The sequence below is a fragment of the Alligator sinensis genome, unplaced genomic scaffold, assembly GCF_000455745.1.
Source record: "Alligator sinensis unplaced genomic scaffold, ASM45574v1 scaffold15_1, whole genome shotgun sequence".
NCBI classification, from domain to species: domain Eukaryota; kingdom Metazoa; phylum Chordata; order Crocodylia; family Alligatoridae; genus Alligator; species Alligator sinensis.
Genome location: NW_005842307.1, coordinates 909673 through 928555, shown reverse-complemented (window position 1 = coordinate 928555; position 18883 = coordinate 909673). Strand labels below are relative to the sequence as shown.

Below are 18883 nucleotides of genomic sequence, written 5' to 3'. Positions count from 1 at the left end.
CGGTGGCAGAGGGACTGTTTACATGGCCGGCCTTGAAGGGTGAGTGGGGGATGGGGTGGGGCATGTAAACACTGCCTTAAACACTCTGTCTTCCATGATGGGCAATTGGCTAGTGCTTTCTATAAAACTCTTCTTATTAAATTCTGCTTTTTAGAGTTCAAAACTCTCCCTGTTTTTAAATATTCCCCATGTTAATATTCTAAGCATACATTTCCATCATTTTCTTCTCTGTCTGGCTTGGGAGATAGTTAAATAAAGATAACAATATTTTTTTCTCTTTAAAATTATCACCTTTTTCATTGTTCATTATATGCTGCCTCCTGCATAGATAGCTGTCCTCTTTGTTGTATACAATTTGTATAGAAATCTCTATGGGAGGGGTGTTATAAAATATTAAAAGTTGTTGAATGAATGGTGTACAATTTCTAAACAACTCTTCTTTCCCAATTTGAGGGCTCCTGTACTGAATGCTTTGACTGTTAGAAATTTATCTTTCTACCAGAAGAGGTCACCATAGTTATTTACAAGAGACAAAAAAGGACCATTTTTAAATATTTAGTTTTTCGTATGTATTGTTAAAGAAGGATAGATGACTCTCTTTCAACAGCACAATCAAGATTTAAATGTTGAAAAGCACAGCATAAGACGAACAAACTTTTTCTGAAGTACAAGTTCAGTATTCTGACACAGGTGAAGAAAGCAATTGATATATTAGCCTATGCTTTAAGATACTTTGCTAATGCTATGTCATCTTGAGCAATGTTTATTTATATCCACAGTGCATTGATTTTAATTTTGTAAAAATATATATTTTGAGTTCCAATAATATGTTTTTAAAACTATAGTGGCTGAATAATTTTCCTTCAAATCTCTCCTTAAAACTTTCCATGAGTTTAGAATGTTTGGTGCTGAGATAAGTAACAAATGCAATCATATTGTTCCCTTCATCTCTGCCCACCCTCCACCCCATCTGTCATTCTTCTACTTTTAATTGTAAGATTTCTGGAGCAGTGAATGCTTTTTATTCAGGATTTTGTGTCATGATGGCACAATAGTTTCCTGGTCCACAACTAAGGCCAGTGATTTTGTAATGGATAATAAAACAAACAGTAATATTTTATTTTATAGTGCAGTGGTTCAAATGACATAGAAAATGCTACGCTGGGGCAGATTAATAGTAGACCTAATCCCAAATAAAAGGCTGCAGAGGAAGCTGGGAGAAACCCCTGGTTCAAAGCCAGGTTGCATCTATTAGAAACAAAACAAGCAATGGGGTCCCAGGGCTATGCTGGACCTGTCTAGCTTCTTTTCTAGGATTGATGTCTTCAAATGGAGCAGGTGCATGGGATGTTTTGGGGGGCTTCCTGCCACCATTAGAGGCATCCCCCAGAGTTGGACCATCTAGTTAATTATATGTAAATATAATACTGTATGTGATCTAGAGCTTTTTAGTTGTTGATATAGCTATGGCCATGAAATGCCACCATTTTGTTGCCCTAGAATTTGTTTTCCTGGCTAATTGCAAGATGTTGCACACTTCTCTAATGTACAAAGTTAAAATAACCGTGAAATTAAATTATATCTATATCTATAATTTCTAGGGAGGCATTAACCAAGGGCCAGATCATGATATATTGATTCAGACTTTAGTTTCCACTCTAGCTAACTCCCATTCAAATCTGAGGGAATTTATGTAAAGTCCTCAAGACTAGACAAATATTTGTAGTTGGACGTGGGGGAGGTAAGGAGTGGAAAAATTGCAAACCAAGAATTCTCCCAGAGCCTCCCAAATTAAGAGGTTAAGAAACACATAGATGAGTGTTTAAACTTTTTGAAATGGATATTAATTTTGGATAGGTGCCATTAAAAAGCAAGACTACACCCTTCCCCTTCCAGCTAGTGGTGGTCCATCCAGATTGGGACTGAAGCATATTGATGGGGTAACTTTAGGTAATCTTGTACTACTACTCTTGAATCTATGGATAAATACAGGACTTCGGTTTCCAGGCCATACCTAATAAATTGTTCAAATTAGCTATTTCTTTGAAGCTTGTTATTAACTTTAGTCTTCCAAGTGTCTTAAACTCCTTTTTTACATATTGAGTACTGTTATGAAGAATTCTGTTTCATCATTCAGGATGTGCATGCTTTTCCTCAGGACAGTGTTCAGCCTTTTTAAAGGTACTTCAGAACTAAAAATGAGTACAACAACCCTCAGATTTAACTCCAGTGGTAATGTGTCTGAACCAAATACTGGAGCATAGAGTTGCTACTTTTCTCATTAACCTGCAGAAGATGGTGTTGTAGAGAGTGTTGATAAACTTGAGGACCAAGCAAATACTACTTGGCATTAGTGTAGCCCTATCAAATTCTGGATAGACCAGAAGGAGGAGATCTGTTTACATACAAATACCTTTTTATTCTATTAAACTTATCAGTTTTATGCTAAACAAATTAATATAAATAAAAAGTTAATGATGTGGTAGGAGATCCAAAAAATCTGCAGACATCTTTCCTTTGTGAGGAATATTCTTTGAGAACTGTTCTTTTTATTGATGGTTTCAGATTTAACATCAGTCTTGTTCATAACTGTAAGACTTGATGAGATGTGCAAGCTTTCCATGCAGGTTGATTTTTCATACCCTTTGAGTTGTCTTTAACTAAGCAGGTTGTTAACCTGACATTTTCAACTCTAAGGACATGAAAACGTTGAAGACAGTTTATCAGATTAAATTTCGGACATAAGCACATTTGTGCAAACACTGGAGCCATTAAACCTCTATGCCAGATTCTGAGGCTTCATTGTTTTGTGCTGACATTCCTTGATTGAATCTTCATGAGAACTCTATTCATTTAGCCATCCCACTTCCTCCTTTTACCCAAGCACCTAAATATGCCAGTAGAAAAAAGTGAAGAGAGCCTTGTGTGTGCTTTCCACCTCAAACACAGCTGCAGCTGAGAAAATACTCTCCTTTTACATGTGTGCACTTTAATCACTCTAGCCGAACTCACTCCCTTCTGTTTCTTCCCTGATGCAGCATATCTTTAGCTGTGCTGGGGCATATTGTGAGTTCTCAGCTGTAAATTTAATTTTTACCCATTCATTTACATAACTTACAATTCAGGTACCTAGGGCATAAGGAATTTTACTTTTGGGCATGACGGATGTTTTAGCAGGACATTCAAAACATAGTAATGCATGAATTGATGACCAGAGCTCAAAAGGTCCCTATTTGGCTGCCTTTCAATTGTAAACTATTAGACATTATTTGCCCTGTGCCTTTCCCTTCCAAGCTGTCCTTATTCTTTTTTGGATCTTCCAATAAATCTTTTGTGCTAAGAAGTCTGTGAACATTTTAAGTAGTGTTGGGGTGATGCTGTAGCCATGATAGTCCAGGAATTATACTAGTGGCAAGGATCTTTGTGGGTGATATCTTTTGGACCAACTGTATAGCTGGAATAAAGTTAAACAAGCTTTTGAATACAAGGCCTTCTTCAGGTTCGATGCTTTGCACTCAAAAACTTGTTTAACTATATCCCAGCTCTACAGTTGGTCCAAGTAAAGATATCCCCAAAATATTCTAGGACGATGATTTTAAATAAGACTTCAGCATCCCAAATGAAGAAGTAAAAGGTGCGTGTTTATGGATACATTAATCTATGCTATAATAACCCCTTTTTTGAAATTGAAATCCCTCTTGCAAGAAGCGCCTTTTGCTCCAGGTTTCCTTGTCCTTTGACTCATGGCAAACACCCTGACAAAGTACAGCACAACTATTCTGTTTGCAGTACACATTGCTTCACTTTCCCCTTGCCACAGAGCAAAGGAACAATTATAAGAAATTGCTGAGATAATGTAGGCCTCCATCCCTTAGCAGGTATATTTCAATCCGGGAAATCTTATAGCCACAGTTGTCTAGATCCTGACATCTTTACCTCCATGCTGGTAAAGATTTGTTCTTGTTGATTACCAGTTTGCCAACGTGGTTGGTTGGCTTTCTAGTTGACAAAAAACATCCAATTTTCTTTCAAGTTGTTCCCCCCCACCCCTTCCCACATACATGGGGAGAAGGAAAAACATTGTCCAAAATCAAGGGTGGGGTGGTGGTGGAAAGTGGGTATGACATGGGAGATTTGGAATATTTTAGAAAGTTGGAAATCCCTGTCAAAAATAGTTGTCAGATGTGACTACAGTTGAATTAAACCAGAGACATATCTGGCTTATTCTCTCTGATGCACCTTTTTCAGGTATTCATTTTTAATTTGTGCTGTTTTCTTAGCTTTGCACACACATTGATCCTCACCTCCCCAATGCACTTTGCCAACTTCAATGAGAACAGATTTTTAACCATCAGGAAAGTTACATTTTCCTTAGCAGAAACCAAAGGTGAATCAGATGCAATAAATAAAAATATTCCAATGTGTGCATAGGAAGAGGAGGTGGATTTTCCTTAAAATTTTAAGGTAAATTGAGTGAGGTGAATGTTGATTGATTTGACAGCCTTGGAAATGGATGAATTCTTTCTATTGGGGGAAAATGTACCCAGAAGCACTACATACTTGCACAATACTGCTACCACAATATTTCTACTTCCTGATTTGGGAGGACCACCTATAGAGCTGTGATGTTTGTCCAGTTTCTATGCCCATTTGATCTTTGACTTTTCTGTTTAGACTGCCAACGAATGTGTTAACTGCTGTGGTTTTGGTCATGCAGTCCTCTGTCCACTAAGAAATGGACTGAGACCAGTAATTCATTTCACATTTCTGGAAGAGGACATTTTCTCCTTCTAACAAAGACTTATTCTGTCCTTAGTTACCTCTGTGTGAACCTCATTGACTTAAATATGGCTTCAAAGGATGTGATAGAATCTGGTTTGGTGTGGAACCATACATTGTGCAACCTGTTCTGAGGACAAAGGTCTTACTGGTCAAACAAACAACTCTTTTTCAAATGTTTAGAAAACTTCCAGTAGTAACCACGAGTAAAATTCTCAAAATTACAAGTCCTTTGGTTCCTCAGCTCCTGTACCTATTTTTGCTAGTGGAAATTCTTAGTTGAACCCCACATAGCATTTTCACCAGATTATTAACCTTGGAAGAAATAGAGTATTTAAATGGAAATAGTCTTCTTAAAGTTTGAGTCAGAGATGCTTACACCAAGGAGGAAGGGAAGCATGCTTTTTGTTTCCTTGATATGGCATACTTTTGTTTCAGTTGTCCTAATAATCTTGTCCTTTCCATGGTGTATGCTAGAGCTATCAACTCAGTCTCATGAGTCTGCAAGCTTTTACTCCATGTCCAAGGTCAAGCCTATATCACTTTCTGGTTGAACCAGGAATTGTTGCTGAGAAACAAACCCTGTTCACTTATTCTACCTTGTTGCTGAGCCTGGGCACATATAGGTAGGGACCTACTGACTTCATGGCAGAAGTGGGCTGTGTGGCAGCTCCTTGAATCTTGCAGGTTCCCCTGCACACCCTGTTCTCCCTTGCTGTTGCCTGAGGGACCCCAATGTTTCTGTTGTTTGTTGCTGACTGGCTGGGAGGCAAAAACAGTGCCATATTTAAAACCACGTTTTTGCCTCCCTGTCTGTCAGGAATGAGTGGTGGGGCCCCTCTGTCAATCAATGGGGGTGTAGGGAGAAGGCCCATTGGGTAACCTGCAAGATTAAACCTGCATGATTCACTGCAGTCCACTTCTGCCATGAATTCAGCAGGTCTTTGTACATAGGCTAGGTACAGACATTAAAAAAGTTCAAGGTGGAATCAATCTAAGTTATACGGTTTTCTATAAGAGGTGTAGTTTAGATTGGTAATGAACAGAACACACATTTGCCCTTTGGTGGAGGGAGAGGGGGGAAAATAGTTCTGCCATTTCTAAACCAGTATGCTGGATTTCTGTTCTGTTGTGGGTATAGACCAGTTTGCAACCACTTGCACCAGTAAAACTGTAATGTCTGTACTTGGCCATAGAGTGAATGTTAAATTTTACAGAGGCATCCTGGGGGTATGTCCAAACAGTGCTGCTGTTCAGTTCTTTGTCTCAAAAGACCATGTGTTGGAAGGCAAGAAAGAAGTGGCTATCTTCAGAAATGTTCTCCTAAGTGAGGTGCTTCTACCTCTAAATCAATAGGCAGAGCTAGCATCAGAAAAGACAAAGACCTTGCCTCCTTTAAATAACAACTTTGCCTAATCAAAGGCATAGCATTGGTTGATTCTACTTTGAAACAACATTCAGTTCACATACCTAAAATGGAAGGTTGCCACACCATATGTGCTTTTTGACAAAATATTTATTTCTAAATAATAAGTAACAGAATAATGATGGCCATTCTAATATGTGGTGCATGTTGAGATCAGGCAACGTACAAGTAATTTATCTGATCTAAAGCGGACCTCATGCTGAGAGGAAACCATGATCTCTCTTCCTTGCATGTGTGTGGTGAGTTGATGGCAGTATGCATACTGCCAATGTGCATATAAGCACACACCCAAAATGGTTATAGAAACATAAATTGCCTGATCAACCAGATTGCCTTCTATGATGAGATGACTGGCTCTGTGGATGTAAGAAAAACAGTGGACCTGATATACCTTGACTGTAGCAAGGTTTTTGATCTGGTCTCCCACAACTTTCTTGAAAGCAAACTAAGGAAGTATGGGTTGGATGAATGGATTGTAACTTGGATGAAAGCTGCCTGGGTCACTGGGCTTGACACTGGTAGTGATCAAAGACTCAAAGTCTAGTTTGCAGCTGGCATCAAGTGGAGTGCCCCAGGGGTTGGTCCTGAGGCCAGTATTGTTTAATACCTTCATTAATGATGTGGACGATGGGATGGAGTGCACCCTCAGCAAGTTTTGGATGACACAAAGCTGCAGAGAAGGGTAGATATGCTGGAGGCTAGGTCTAGGATTTAGAGTGATCCTGACAAACTGGAGGATTGGGACAAAAGCGATCTCATGAGGATCAACAAGGACAAGTGCAACGTCCTGCACTTAAGATGGAACAATCCCATGTATCAATACAGGCTTGGGACCAACTGGCTAAGCAGCAGTTCTGCAGAAAAGGACATGGGGGTTACAGTGGCAAAGAAGCTGGTAATTGGCAACTGGTGCCTCCTGAGTCTGGGGGGGCACCAGCAGCCTATCACCAACTGGGGGGAGGGGTCCTCCAGTGGACGATTGCCGACAAAACCGGAAGCGCTGCTGGTGCTTCTCAGGAGGGGCACCAGCCAGTGCTCCCCACTCCCTCGCCAGAGAGGGCCAGTCCCAATGCATCACCTATGAAGCTGAGTATGAGTCAACAGTGTGCTCTTGTTGCCAAGAAAGCCAACAGCATACTGGGCTGCACTGGTAGGAGTGTTGCCAGCAGATTGAGTGAAGTGATTCTTCCCCTCTATTCTGCACTGGTGAGGCCACACCCAGAGTATTGTGTCCAGTTTTGGGCCCCCTGCTACAGAAAGGATGTGGACAAGTTGGAGAGAGTCCAGCAGAGGACGATGAAAATGGTTAGGGGTCTGGGGCCCATGACTTCTGAGGAGAGGCTGAGGGAACTGGGCTTATTTAGTCTGCAGAAGAGAAAACTGAGGGGGAATTTGATAGAAGCCTTTAACTACCTGAAGGGTGGGTCCAAAGAGGACAGAGAGACTGTTCTCAGTGGTGACATGACAGAATGAGGAACAATGGTCTCAAGTTGCAGCCAGGAAAGTTTAGGTTGGATATTAGAAAAAAACTCTCTCACTAGGAGGGTGGTGAATCACTGGAACAGGTTACCTAGAGTGGTGGTGAAATCTCCATCCTTGGAGATTTTTAAGACTCGACTAGACAGCTTTGGCTGGGATGATCTAATTGGGGATGGTCCTGCTTTGAGGAGGGGGTTGGACTAGATGACCTCCTGAGGTCCTTTCCAGCCCTAATTTTCTATGATTCTATGAAATTAAGGAAGTCCTTCTGAATAAAAGACCTGACAAATTTCAATGAACTTTGGTTACTAAGTTTGCTTAAAAATTTCAGCAAATTGAGTGAGTGGGATTTTGCGAACTCCTGTAAATTTTAGTTACTTTCCTTAAACTGATGGTTCTTTTACCCAAACCTATTCTTTCCTCCCTAGTTTTAAACTGCTACAACCTCTGCTTGTCCTTGCAATTACTACTCTGAATAGTTTCCTCTTGGTGTTCAGTGAAAATTGTAATGTGTTCTTCTTGTGTGCTTTAAGAACTCCCAAGATGCAGATTACATTTTAATTCAAACATAACTGCAAATATTTTTCAAAGCTTATTATGGGTTTGCAAATTAGATGTTTGGTAGCTTCGAGTTACTGAATGCATTTTGGACTGGAAGCCACCCAAGAAATTGCGTGCTTGGACAACCACATTGCAAACGTGGTAGAGGAAAGCAAGGAGGAAGTGAAGTTTGCCTCAGTCTACATAAATTGTGGTCTTCAACTAATCCACTTTGACCAATTTGTAAAAAGAATTTCCCTCTATCTTGGTGACCCAGCTGCTGGATATAAGGTAGTGTCAAATTTTTCACAGAGCACTACCTTAAATTTAAGTAAGCAATAATAAGCTTTAGATTGCCAAGTAAATTTTTACGATGTATTGAATTTTCTGCATACACACTAGTTAATTAATTTTCAGTTTATGCTTCTTACCTTTTACTTAGCTCATTATTTGTTAGTTGTTTTTTTAAAAAAAATGTGCTTCTGTTTTCCCACCCCTTGGTGTTTCACTACTTAATGAGTAATTCGACAAAGTAAAATGATGTGTGCTGTGACTTCTCTCAGTACACCCTGCTACAATAATGGCTGAAGGGAATGGGAAAGCACCCTCAGCTTTGAGCTTTCTGCTCAAGCAATATGGAACTTGGGGCCAGATTTCTGCCTCATTCAATTATGCTGATGAGCATTTTTCTCTACAAGTAAAAATGTTCTGGCAGTGTTCCATTTTTAATTTGCTACTAAACAAAGAAACAAACGCCTCCCTTCTATCCTCCTTCCCCGCCAATAAAAAAAAAAGCAAAAACCTTGTTGGGGTTATCTGTAGAAGGGATTTCAGGAGGAGGAGAGAAATTTAAGTTTACAAATTGTAGATTAACAAAATACAATATTTACAGCTTATGTTTTTCAATTCCCACAGGAAATTGTTCTGGTTGTATTTTTTGGTGCTGAATATGTGGTGCGGCTATGGTCGGCAGGTTGCAGAAGTAAATATGTTGGCTTGAAGGGAAGAGTACGTTTTGCCAGAAAGCCAATATCAATTATTGGTAAGAGTCCTATTTTTGACACTTCTCTGTTTAGTATCTAGTTTAAGGAGCAAATGTTGAGTTGCTGCACGAGAACATAACAATAGACTTGAATTCTTCTGTCCTTCTGAGTCTGTCACTCTCTTCAACTTGGTTACCTTGCCTGTATGGGGCAGAGACTCTTTCACTATGTGTTGGTACTGTGCCCAGCTCAGTAAGCTCTGAGCTCAATTGGGCTAGGTGGTACTATAATACTAATAAATTGTAGAACTAATATTGGATTTCTTGAAAGAACATTTATGGATTTGTCTTCTGTCTATGCATAAAACTAATTGATCAGGGATAATCCTATCCATATATTGTTTCCCTGGTGGGGAGGAGAGGGAGCAGCAGTATCTTTGTATTGCTGTAGAGGATAGGTAAGATGGCATGGGGAATTTCCTTCTGAGAGAATCTTTCCCCCTACTTTTGGATATCTTTAGTCACATGGTCACTGTAACAGGGAAAGTGGTATGGCCTCATTTAAGGGCAGGATTTTTGTAGCACAGGCAACCAGCAGAGTGGAGGTTAAGGAACAGTCCTATGGTCAAGTCAGCTGTCAGAGGAGTCACATGACCAGAAAGGAGCAGGACTTCAGGACTATGAGCCAGAGCAGGGAGTTAGACCTGGAGAGCAGTGGGGTGAAGAAGCCTTGCTGTGAGATGGCTGATACTGATGGTTGCCTAGCAGGGAGCTTTGGGAAAACAACCTGAGGGACCTGATTCAGGGCCTGGAAGAAGTATGATAGGCAGCCAATGGGCTGGGTGTTTGTATTGCTGCCAAAAGGCTTAAATTTGTGTTTGTATTTTAACCAGTAGTTCTGTTGGTACTAGAAATGGGTAGTTTGGAGGTCCCATTAGTGCCTGAGGGTCACGTGACTGCCTTGAGCCTTGCCAGGGGTCAGAATCAAAGTGTAGACAGGGTCTTGGGAGTCCAGTAGTGCCCAGAAAGGGGAGAGATAGCTCAGAGGAGGGTTGAGCTTGCAGTCAGAGGGCTTGGAGCCCAAGATTGGTGCAGATAGCTCAACGAGGGGCAGAGTTTAGGGCCAGGTGGCCTGGAGCCTGAGTGGGGCAGAGATGAAGGCCCTGGAGAGCAAGATAAGGGTTGAAGCCTGGAAGCCAGCTCCAGAGAAGTGGGCCTTGGCTAAGGGGCCAGCTAGAGTAGAGTAGCAGAAACAAGGAAGGCTGTAGCCTCAACATGGGAATAAAGGCCTGAGGTGGCCTGGTGGCTTTAGGGGACAAGTGTCCTGACTGAGTGATGATATATAACATATGTGAGGCATGGGTGTGGTGTAAGGGATGGTTGGAGCCATGAATTAAGCCCTTAAAGCCAGGAAGATCAGGAGAGTTGAACACTGTGGAAGAGGGAGCAACCTAGGCTCATCAGTCTCTGAGAGCAGCCTCCCTTTCATGAAGTTTCCATCAGGATGAGAAAACAAGGAAAGACCTTGAGAAACAGGGGAGAGAGAGGGCCTGGCAGGGATGTAGTGCCCTATAGGGGGCATCGCAATGGTCCTCGGTCACCTAACGTGTTACATTCATCATCTTCCCCTAACCCTAATTTCTCAGGCAAGGTCTTAATGTGGATGGGAGGACATAATGGGGCAGCTGAGCAGAGTTGAGGAGGGAGCAGAGGGTTAGTTTTGAGTGTATTATGTAGGAGGGAGGAGGAGGTGAAAAAAGCAACTATGCATGTGTTTTGTGCTTTGCTTGTTATACCCTTTCCTTTCCTTTGCTCCCAACCCCATTTAGTTTAAAAACACTTTCTGAAGGGCATACTTCTTCATGTAAATTTGCATATCACCTACAGTGAGAGAAATAACACCAGGGCTAAGTCAAAAGCCAGAGGCTGAATTGATTCAGTCTTTGCAGGCTAGTCTAAGCTGTAAAGATTGAAGCAATAAGCAAATGAACAGACATTCACTTTGGATTCAGGAAATGTAGATCAAGCCTTTCTTTTCAAACCGGTTGGGGGGGGGGGGGGGGGGGGGAGGCAGGGGTGTGCGACAGTTCTCTGGCACATAGTTAGCCTGGGATGTGTGTTTGCTTCCTCTTCCTGCTTCCCCTGAGGGCAGCTCTGTATTCAGGGTCAGGGAAGTCTAACCCCCGTCCCTGGCCCCAGACCCCAACCGGGGTTTGCCTGGGGGGGCTTGTAAGCCAGCCAGTGAGCCACCCTTCACTGCTCCAGCTAGGAAGCAGAAGGGTGGGGCCAGCCCTGCTCTCTAGAGCAGATAGCACAGCTTAGCCCAGTCCAGGGCGATGGTGGGGGGACTCTGGTTCAGCTTGAACCAGGAAGAGGTCTGGGACAGAAGTTTCATAAACTGGCTTGACCTAAATCAGTTAAGTCTGATACTACATTCAACCAGGTTTATCTTAAACCAGTTTCAGACATTTTGAAACTGGTTTATGTGCACTGAACTTCTATTCTGTTACGTACGTAAACCAGTTTCCGATCACTTAAACTGGTTTATGTGTAAGTTCTGTCCCTAACCCAGATGTAGCATGCTAAGCAGGGAAGTGCGAAAACTGCCCTATTTGAATTGGATTTTGCCCAAATAGGGGACAGTAATTTGATTTATTGCTTCAGATCACTGTCCCCGATTTTTGATTCGGCTGAATCTGAATTTGAAGATTCAATGCTGATTTGGAGAATCAGCAATTCGGACACAGGCACAGCTTTAAATGTTTTTTCTACATACCTCAAGGTACCAGGCATGGTTCATGAATGCTGTGATACTGGGGCAGATGGAGTGTCCCACAGGACCACGGGGGGAGCCCATGTGTGCTCAGCGGTGAACCCAGAACTTCCGGGTCTGGTGGGGAGCACGCGGGGGCCCCCCTGCATCCCCCCAGCTCAGCGATTTGTCTGTGGGGGGACCCCAGGTGCCCCCCCAGACCCAGGAAGTACCAGCTGCCAAGCCAGGGAGGAGGGTATGGGGGGGTCCCCCACACTCTCTCCGGCGGACCCAGAAATGCACCAGAAGTGCTTCTGGTCCACTTCCGGGTTTGCTGCTGAGTGCGCTGGGAATTCCCGCATGGTCATGTGGGGTGCTCCATCTGCACCAGCATCACAATGTTCATGACCTGCCTGCTACCTAGAGGTATGTAGAAAAAACATTTAAATCTACGTCCATATCCGAATCGCTGAATCTTTCTGAATCGATTTGGAGAGTTCCGATTTTGATTCGGAGAGATTAAAGGGTCCTCTGATTTGATCTGGCCACTGAATTGGGCCAAATCTCCTCCGAATTGAATTGGGGACTGAAGCTTCACACAGCCCTAATGCTTGTGTCCCCATTCAAATGCTAATTCTACATGAGAGAGCTGGAAACTTATATTTTCAGTTCATTGGGATTTGTCTTCATGCTTTGGATAAGGCTGGAGGGGGAACCTGTGAGCTGAACTTTTGCAGTGTTCTGGAGGATCTTTCACTACCTGTATGAATCCTGAAGTAGAATTTCAGCAATACAACTGCTCTTAAATGCGTCTTTAAGTATAATGAACAATATGGAGAGATGTCATACTGTTCTTGAATCTCATGAGAAAGTCTGAATGCATACAAAAACAAACAAATGAAGTGCATTAAAAAGTTTGTCAAGTGGTAGGTGGCCGGTACAAGCTCTTGCTGCTTCATTTACATGCAGTGACCAGACAATTTAAAGTTGTTTTCTGTTCTTTGTTGGGAGGAAACCAAGATCTTTCACAGTCTTTTTTCTTTCTTTTTTTTTTTATTTTTTAATTTAAACCAGAGAAAGAGACTTATTTACCCCTTGATAATAAACAGTGGTGAGGGCTCTCATCTAAGATATGGGAAATCTTGCTTTATCTCTGCATGACTACTGGAATTCAGTTGACCACATCAGTAATTCAGCTAACTTCCTTTATTAAATTCAAAGGCCAGTAACAGTTATACTGTTATATTAAGTGAACATTCTAGAATATTATTTCCAATAACTCTGTATATTAGACAATAAGTTTAAGATACTTATTAATGACTGTACCCACACAGTAATTACAATTACAAGCAAACTTGCAACTAGGGTAGCATAGGAGATTCTAGCTATGCTAGTTGGCTCCAGCAGATTAGTCCATTTAGCAAAGAACCCCTCTCTCATGCTCTCTTCTATATTGCCTGATTTCTCATTGCATCTCCTTTTACTGAGTTTCAGAAGTGGATAAGACCTGTCTTGAAACTTCCACAACTTTACTAGGTGTTCCCAAAACACAAAACTGTCTATGTTCCCTTTTCCTTTAGTCCCTAAACATATGGGGCCAAGTGATTGCACCTTAATCTTCTTGCTCTTGTTTACATACTTTTGTCCTAAGTTAATGTTTCTGTAGTCTCGGCACCTTCCACCCTGAAAACATTATCATTTCTTTTTGCTTAAATCATGAATTTCTGAAGATCTGATCCATATTTATGTATAATAATATATTCCACCACACTGCCACCTAGTGCATAATAAATGTTCTTGGCATACAACATGATTTCTGCAAAGATTGAAATTTGGGATTTTGAACCACATTGTGAGTAAGTACTTTGCTTACCAGATACTTACCCACAGAATACTTATTGGCTATTCATTCAGAAGTGGATATCTCTGTCCCTCTTCTTGGAACTGTTCCATTTTATATAAGTAATTAAATTTAAACTGGAGCAGAAATTTGACCCATACCCTTCCACATCCCAGGCGAGTGCCCTAACTACTGAATCTTCCACTGGTTTAACTGGAAATTCCACTTTGGACCTGGGAAATCTTTCCATTTGAAACCAATTAGACATATTTCCACAAAGAAGTATAGATTTTGATTAAGCTATATTTTCCAATGAAAAAATGGCTTGTAAAAATATATTTGCAGTCTGATCTTTAATGGAGCTAATCATATATATGGAATGTGTCTGTTTTTGAATATTTTTCCTAGTAAGTCTGTGTCTTGAAGCAATTATAAAAGAAGGTAATTGACTAGAACTGGTCAAAATTTTTCTGTTGGATCTTTTTTTGACAGAAAATGGCCTTTTGACCAAACCAAAATTTTAATGAGAAATTACATTTCCAATAACCACTCTTGAGAATTAATGTGACAACTTTACACCTTGGTAAAACATACTTCATATTTTGTTTTAATATTCATTAGGGAAAATAAAATACATTATTCATCTAACTCTGATTCACCTAGTTTGGAGCACTTCCTGAGTTAGAAGGTGAAGCAATATAAATATATTGCAAAAGAGTAAGTCTTTCAAACTGTTTTCAAATTTCTGCATTCAGTATTCTGACACTGCATATTTGTAATAGTCACTGTTTATATAGCCACTTGAAGGGTACACGTAGCTTAAATGCTGAGTATTGGCAAATTGTGTGTACAGGGCTGCAACATTTTTAACATAATTCAGAATGATTAAGAGTAAACGAGGATGAGATGAGGGAAGGGATCATGACCACATGAGAGGTACAAATACTGTTTATTTTTGTTGGAACAGGGGATTATCAGCATAATGCCTTTGGAAGCCTGGTTGTTTTTACCTTTAAAATTGAAGAAAGCAGACCATGTCAGAACCATGGTTATTAATGTAGGCTTGATAGAAGGCAACTAGACAGGAGTAGATAAAAATAAAGGACATCTTGGGCTAACCACTGGGAAAGTAAGAAGGGAGTGTAAAAATCAAACTATTGTGATTCAGTAAGTCTACACTAATACCATATTAAAATGACTGTGGGTGCATTTACACATGCTATTAGTGCACAGCAATTAATTTGGATGCATATTGGGCTGCAGTTTATTGGTCCTAGCAGTACTGCATTTACACATGTGCCTAGGACCACAGTATGCTGAACTGGGTCAGAACAGTCCTGGGTGGTAGGGAGCCCAGGGGGTCAACTTGCCAGCCCAGGGCTGCTCCAACATAGCTCAACTTGCTGTGTAGGGGCTAGCTGGGGCATGAGGGTTTTCTAATGTTGGGCTAGCTGGCAGGCACTGAAGCACCCTTGTGCCCCAGCCAGCCACATCAACATCTACATGTGTGCTACTGTGGAGTAAAAAGACAATGCAGCAGGATAGTATGTGTATTTACAAGTCCTATCCTGCTGTGGAGTTAACTGGTTTCCTGAAGCTTCATAGAGCCACATGTGTAGATGTGAGATTTTTCTATGGAGCTAATTAGTCTCCTCGGCAGTAAACATTTCATGTAGACATTAGGCTGTGCAAAACAGCACCATTTCATTTTGACTACTTTTTTGTCATTTCAGAGGGACAGTATTTAATTTTGTTTCATTTTGTGAAGCACTATTCTGTTTCATCAAAACAGCTAAACGGTTTTGACGCATTTTGACGTTTCACCCATAGGCTATAATGGGGAACCATGAAAATGCCTATAACTTTGTCATTTCCTGATTCAGATGAAAATTGCAGGGATGATAGCCCCTTCTGGGGGCATGATGTCTGCCAAGTTTCAAGGAGATAGGTGCAGGGGTTTCTGGGAAACTGAACCTCAAGGTGCTGACAAGCAAAACTCATGTCACTTGCTGGCAGTTGCAGCCTCCATCCAGAGCACAGATCTGGAGGCCTGCACCTCCAGGAGGGATGTGGGGCTGTGCCAGACTTCTGGGGGTGCAAGCCCCTGGATCTGTGTTTGGGATGACAGGAAGTTGCCACTGCTACCTGGGACTGGTGCTGGGCGCAGCCCGTGCCCAGCACCAGGAAGACTGGTGCTGCTGCTGGCCCAGGCAGTAGCAGCATCCTGCTGTCATCCCGCATGCAGATCTGGGGGCCTGTGCCCCTGGGAAGAGTCTGGCAGTGCTGGAAGGGTAGGTTGAGCTCCGTGGGGCTGGTAGAGCTGCTCAGAGCACAGCCCTGGCTCTCCCCATCTCCTGTCACCGGGTTGCACTCAGAGCAGCTCCACCAGCCCCATGGACCTGAGACTGGCAGTGGGAGGCAGGGAAGAGGCACTGGCCAGGGCTGCACTCCAAGTGGATCCACTACAGGCTCTTCCTCCACCTCCTGCCACTGGGCTGAGCTCCATGGGGCTGGTGGAGCTGCTTGGAGTAGAGCCCGGTGACTGGAGGCTCTGCAACCCCACGGAGCTTGAAGATTGTCCTAGTCATGGCATCCCTAAGCTCATCTGAGATTTCCTCATCATTCCAGATCCTTAAGATGAAGGCACAGAACCATGATGTAAGCCCCTCTCTCCCCCTGTTTGAAGATTTTAGCAGGGGTTTCATCTGTTCCAGATGCCTTGCCATTCTTTATCTGCTTGATGGCTTTCCTTACCTTATCAAGGGTTGGAAGGATTCCAAGATCATCTCTGACTGAGTATTGTGGGATGGAATTGGGAGCACTCCCATCAAAAACAGTTCTTATTGAGAAGGTCTTCAAAATGCTCCCTCCAATTAATGTTCATTGCTTCCCTTTCCTTGATCAGCTTTCTATCATCCTTAGCTCTCAAGGGGGTTGGTCCCTGAGTGCTTGGACTATAGATGGCTTTACTGGCACTAAACAAGCCATGCATATCATGGATGTCAGCAAGAAGTTGACTCTCCTTTGTCTCATCTTCCCACCATCTGTTCTTCATATCATGGGTCCTCCTTTAGACCTCTGTCTTGGATAGTTGGCGATTCAATTTATTTTGCTTGCATTTGGCATCATTCTGCCATCCATGCATTTGGGTCAAGAGGAGGATGCCATTGGAGTTAACCTTTCCCAGTCCTTCCTTACTGATGTTTCTGTTGCAGAAGTTCAAGTCCCTTCTGACTCTGGCATTGAAATTTACTGAGCAGAATAAGCTCATCCTCCCTCCAGAATGTCAGAAGGGACTTGGAAAAGGTTGGCATAGAATTCCTCCTTGGTTTCATCAATGGTATCAAGAGTCAAGGCATACATACTGATGACAGTGGCATATTGGCTCCCTGCCAATTTGAGATGATCATGAGGCGCTCATTAATTCTGATAGGGAACTCATTAAATTGGTATACAAGTTCATTCTTAATGACAAGGTCAACTTCATGAAGTTGTTGTTCTCCTTCCTGTTTACCCTTCCAGTCGAGAGTATATGTCCTTTGAGCTTCCTGTCTCACACTTGCCAAGTCTTGCTCAGTGCAACATGTCAATGTTATGTCACCTAAGTTTGAGCCACAATTACACTGTGGCACTCTAGGCATTCATCATCACGATTGTGCAGGAGTGTGTCCTGATGTTCTAGATCCCCAAATGGATTGTGCATCTTTGTTGATTTCAACTGCTGTAAAGGTGATCCCACTGGATGCAGTTATCCAGTCAGGAAAAAAGGTAGGCAGACTATATTTAAGGCACCTTTTCTAGCCCCTACCTCATGTGGGGTGAGCAGAGTGGATTCTGAAGAGGGTTGCTCAATCGCAGTTACAGCTGCCGAATCGCACTCCTTCCTCATCCAAGTGCTAGACATCTTGGTTGTAACTGCTGCCTTCATGCCAGTTCATGACTAGAAACTTCCAGGCCTGACATCCTTCTCCCATCATTACCAGCTGGTTGCCAAAGGGCTTGAAAAAATGAGCTAAAGCAGTTTTCATGGAAGTTGTTTGTGCATGATTTCTTTTATGGAGAAGCTACTACACATTAGCTTCCAAGTGGTTCCTCACAATACGGGACCTTGGATCCAATGGCAAGTAGGCCAAGACAATTGGAAATCTTGTTCCACTGCAGCCTTTGTCCACCTTCGCAGCCACTGAGATTCTAACATATTCTTTCACATGCTTTGCCATTGAGGACTTGTAGGCCCATGGCTGGGACCTGGACAGGCTTATTATAGTGGTAAGCTGTACTCACCATGTTACAGCACTGTCAAAAGGATATACAGTAAAAGCTTTGTTATCCAGCACCCACGGGGTATGGAGGGTGCCAGATAAAATATTTCAGATAACTGAGCGGCCCAAACAAGCATCTTTAGATAGATGTCCCGCCTGTTCCGCTGCATCTGGGGTGTCGCTGCCCCTCCTGCCGTGTTGCTGCCCCTCCCGCCACATTGCCGCCCCTCCTGTGGGCTCCGAGGGACAGGGAGGGGGGACCTGTGCAGCCTGCTATGGCACGGGCCATGAGGGCTTGGCAGCACAGCCTGCTTTCCCCCGGACTGTGGAGGCTCTGCGAAACCGGAAGTGCCCACAGTGGGCACTTTTCCCTTACAAGCCGGCATGTTGGTTAACACAGCTTTTGCTGTATGTGGCTTTTCAGGGAGGAAAGCATTACCATATACTGTCCTCACCACATCCTGGTGGTGCTGCCACTGATTGGTCCATGACTGCTTCTTCATCACTTATTTCTTAAGTGATCTTCCCTGAAGGTCATTCCACTATCTGCTACCTGTGGACATGCTGGGTAGCAGCACAGCTCTGCTGCTTGACTAGACTAGTACCACACAGAAACCCTCACACAAGTGGGATGGAAACCAGTTTCCCATGATAACATCCCCAGGGCCATTACCAAGAGGCAATCTCCTGCCTCATTTACAATATTCCAATTATTGCAACAAATGCAACAACAGTTCCACAGACAATAGCATCCTTTGCTATATAACCCTAATTCATATCTAGACTAGGTCTATCCTGTGTAATGTATGCAGAAGGGATTATG

The 18883-nt window shown here is 42.5% G+C and overlaps 1 protein-coding gene across 7 annotated transcripts in view; it reads left to right on the top strand.

The window, feature by feature from the left end:
- Positions 1–18883, top strand: part of LOC102384210 (potassium voltage-gated channel subfamily KQT member 1-like) — an 856087-nt gene that overhangs the window by 97800 nt on the left and 739404 nt on the right. For all 7 annotated transcript variants that reach the window (XR_003095170.1, XM_025209778.1, XM_025209777.1 and 4 more), the window contains exon 4: positions 9140–9266. Coding sequence is in view for 6 of the 7 variants with exons in the window: in XM_025209778.1 (XP_025065563.1) it covers positions 9140–9266 (127 nt within the window). In the remaining variant the exon portion in view is untranslated. The remainder of the gene's footprint in view (positions 1–9139; positions 9267–18883) is intronic.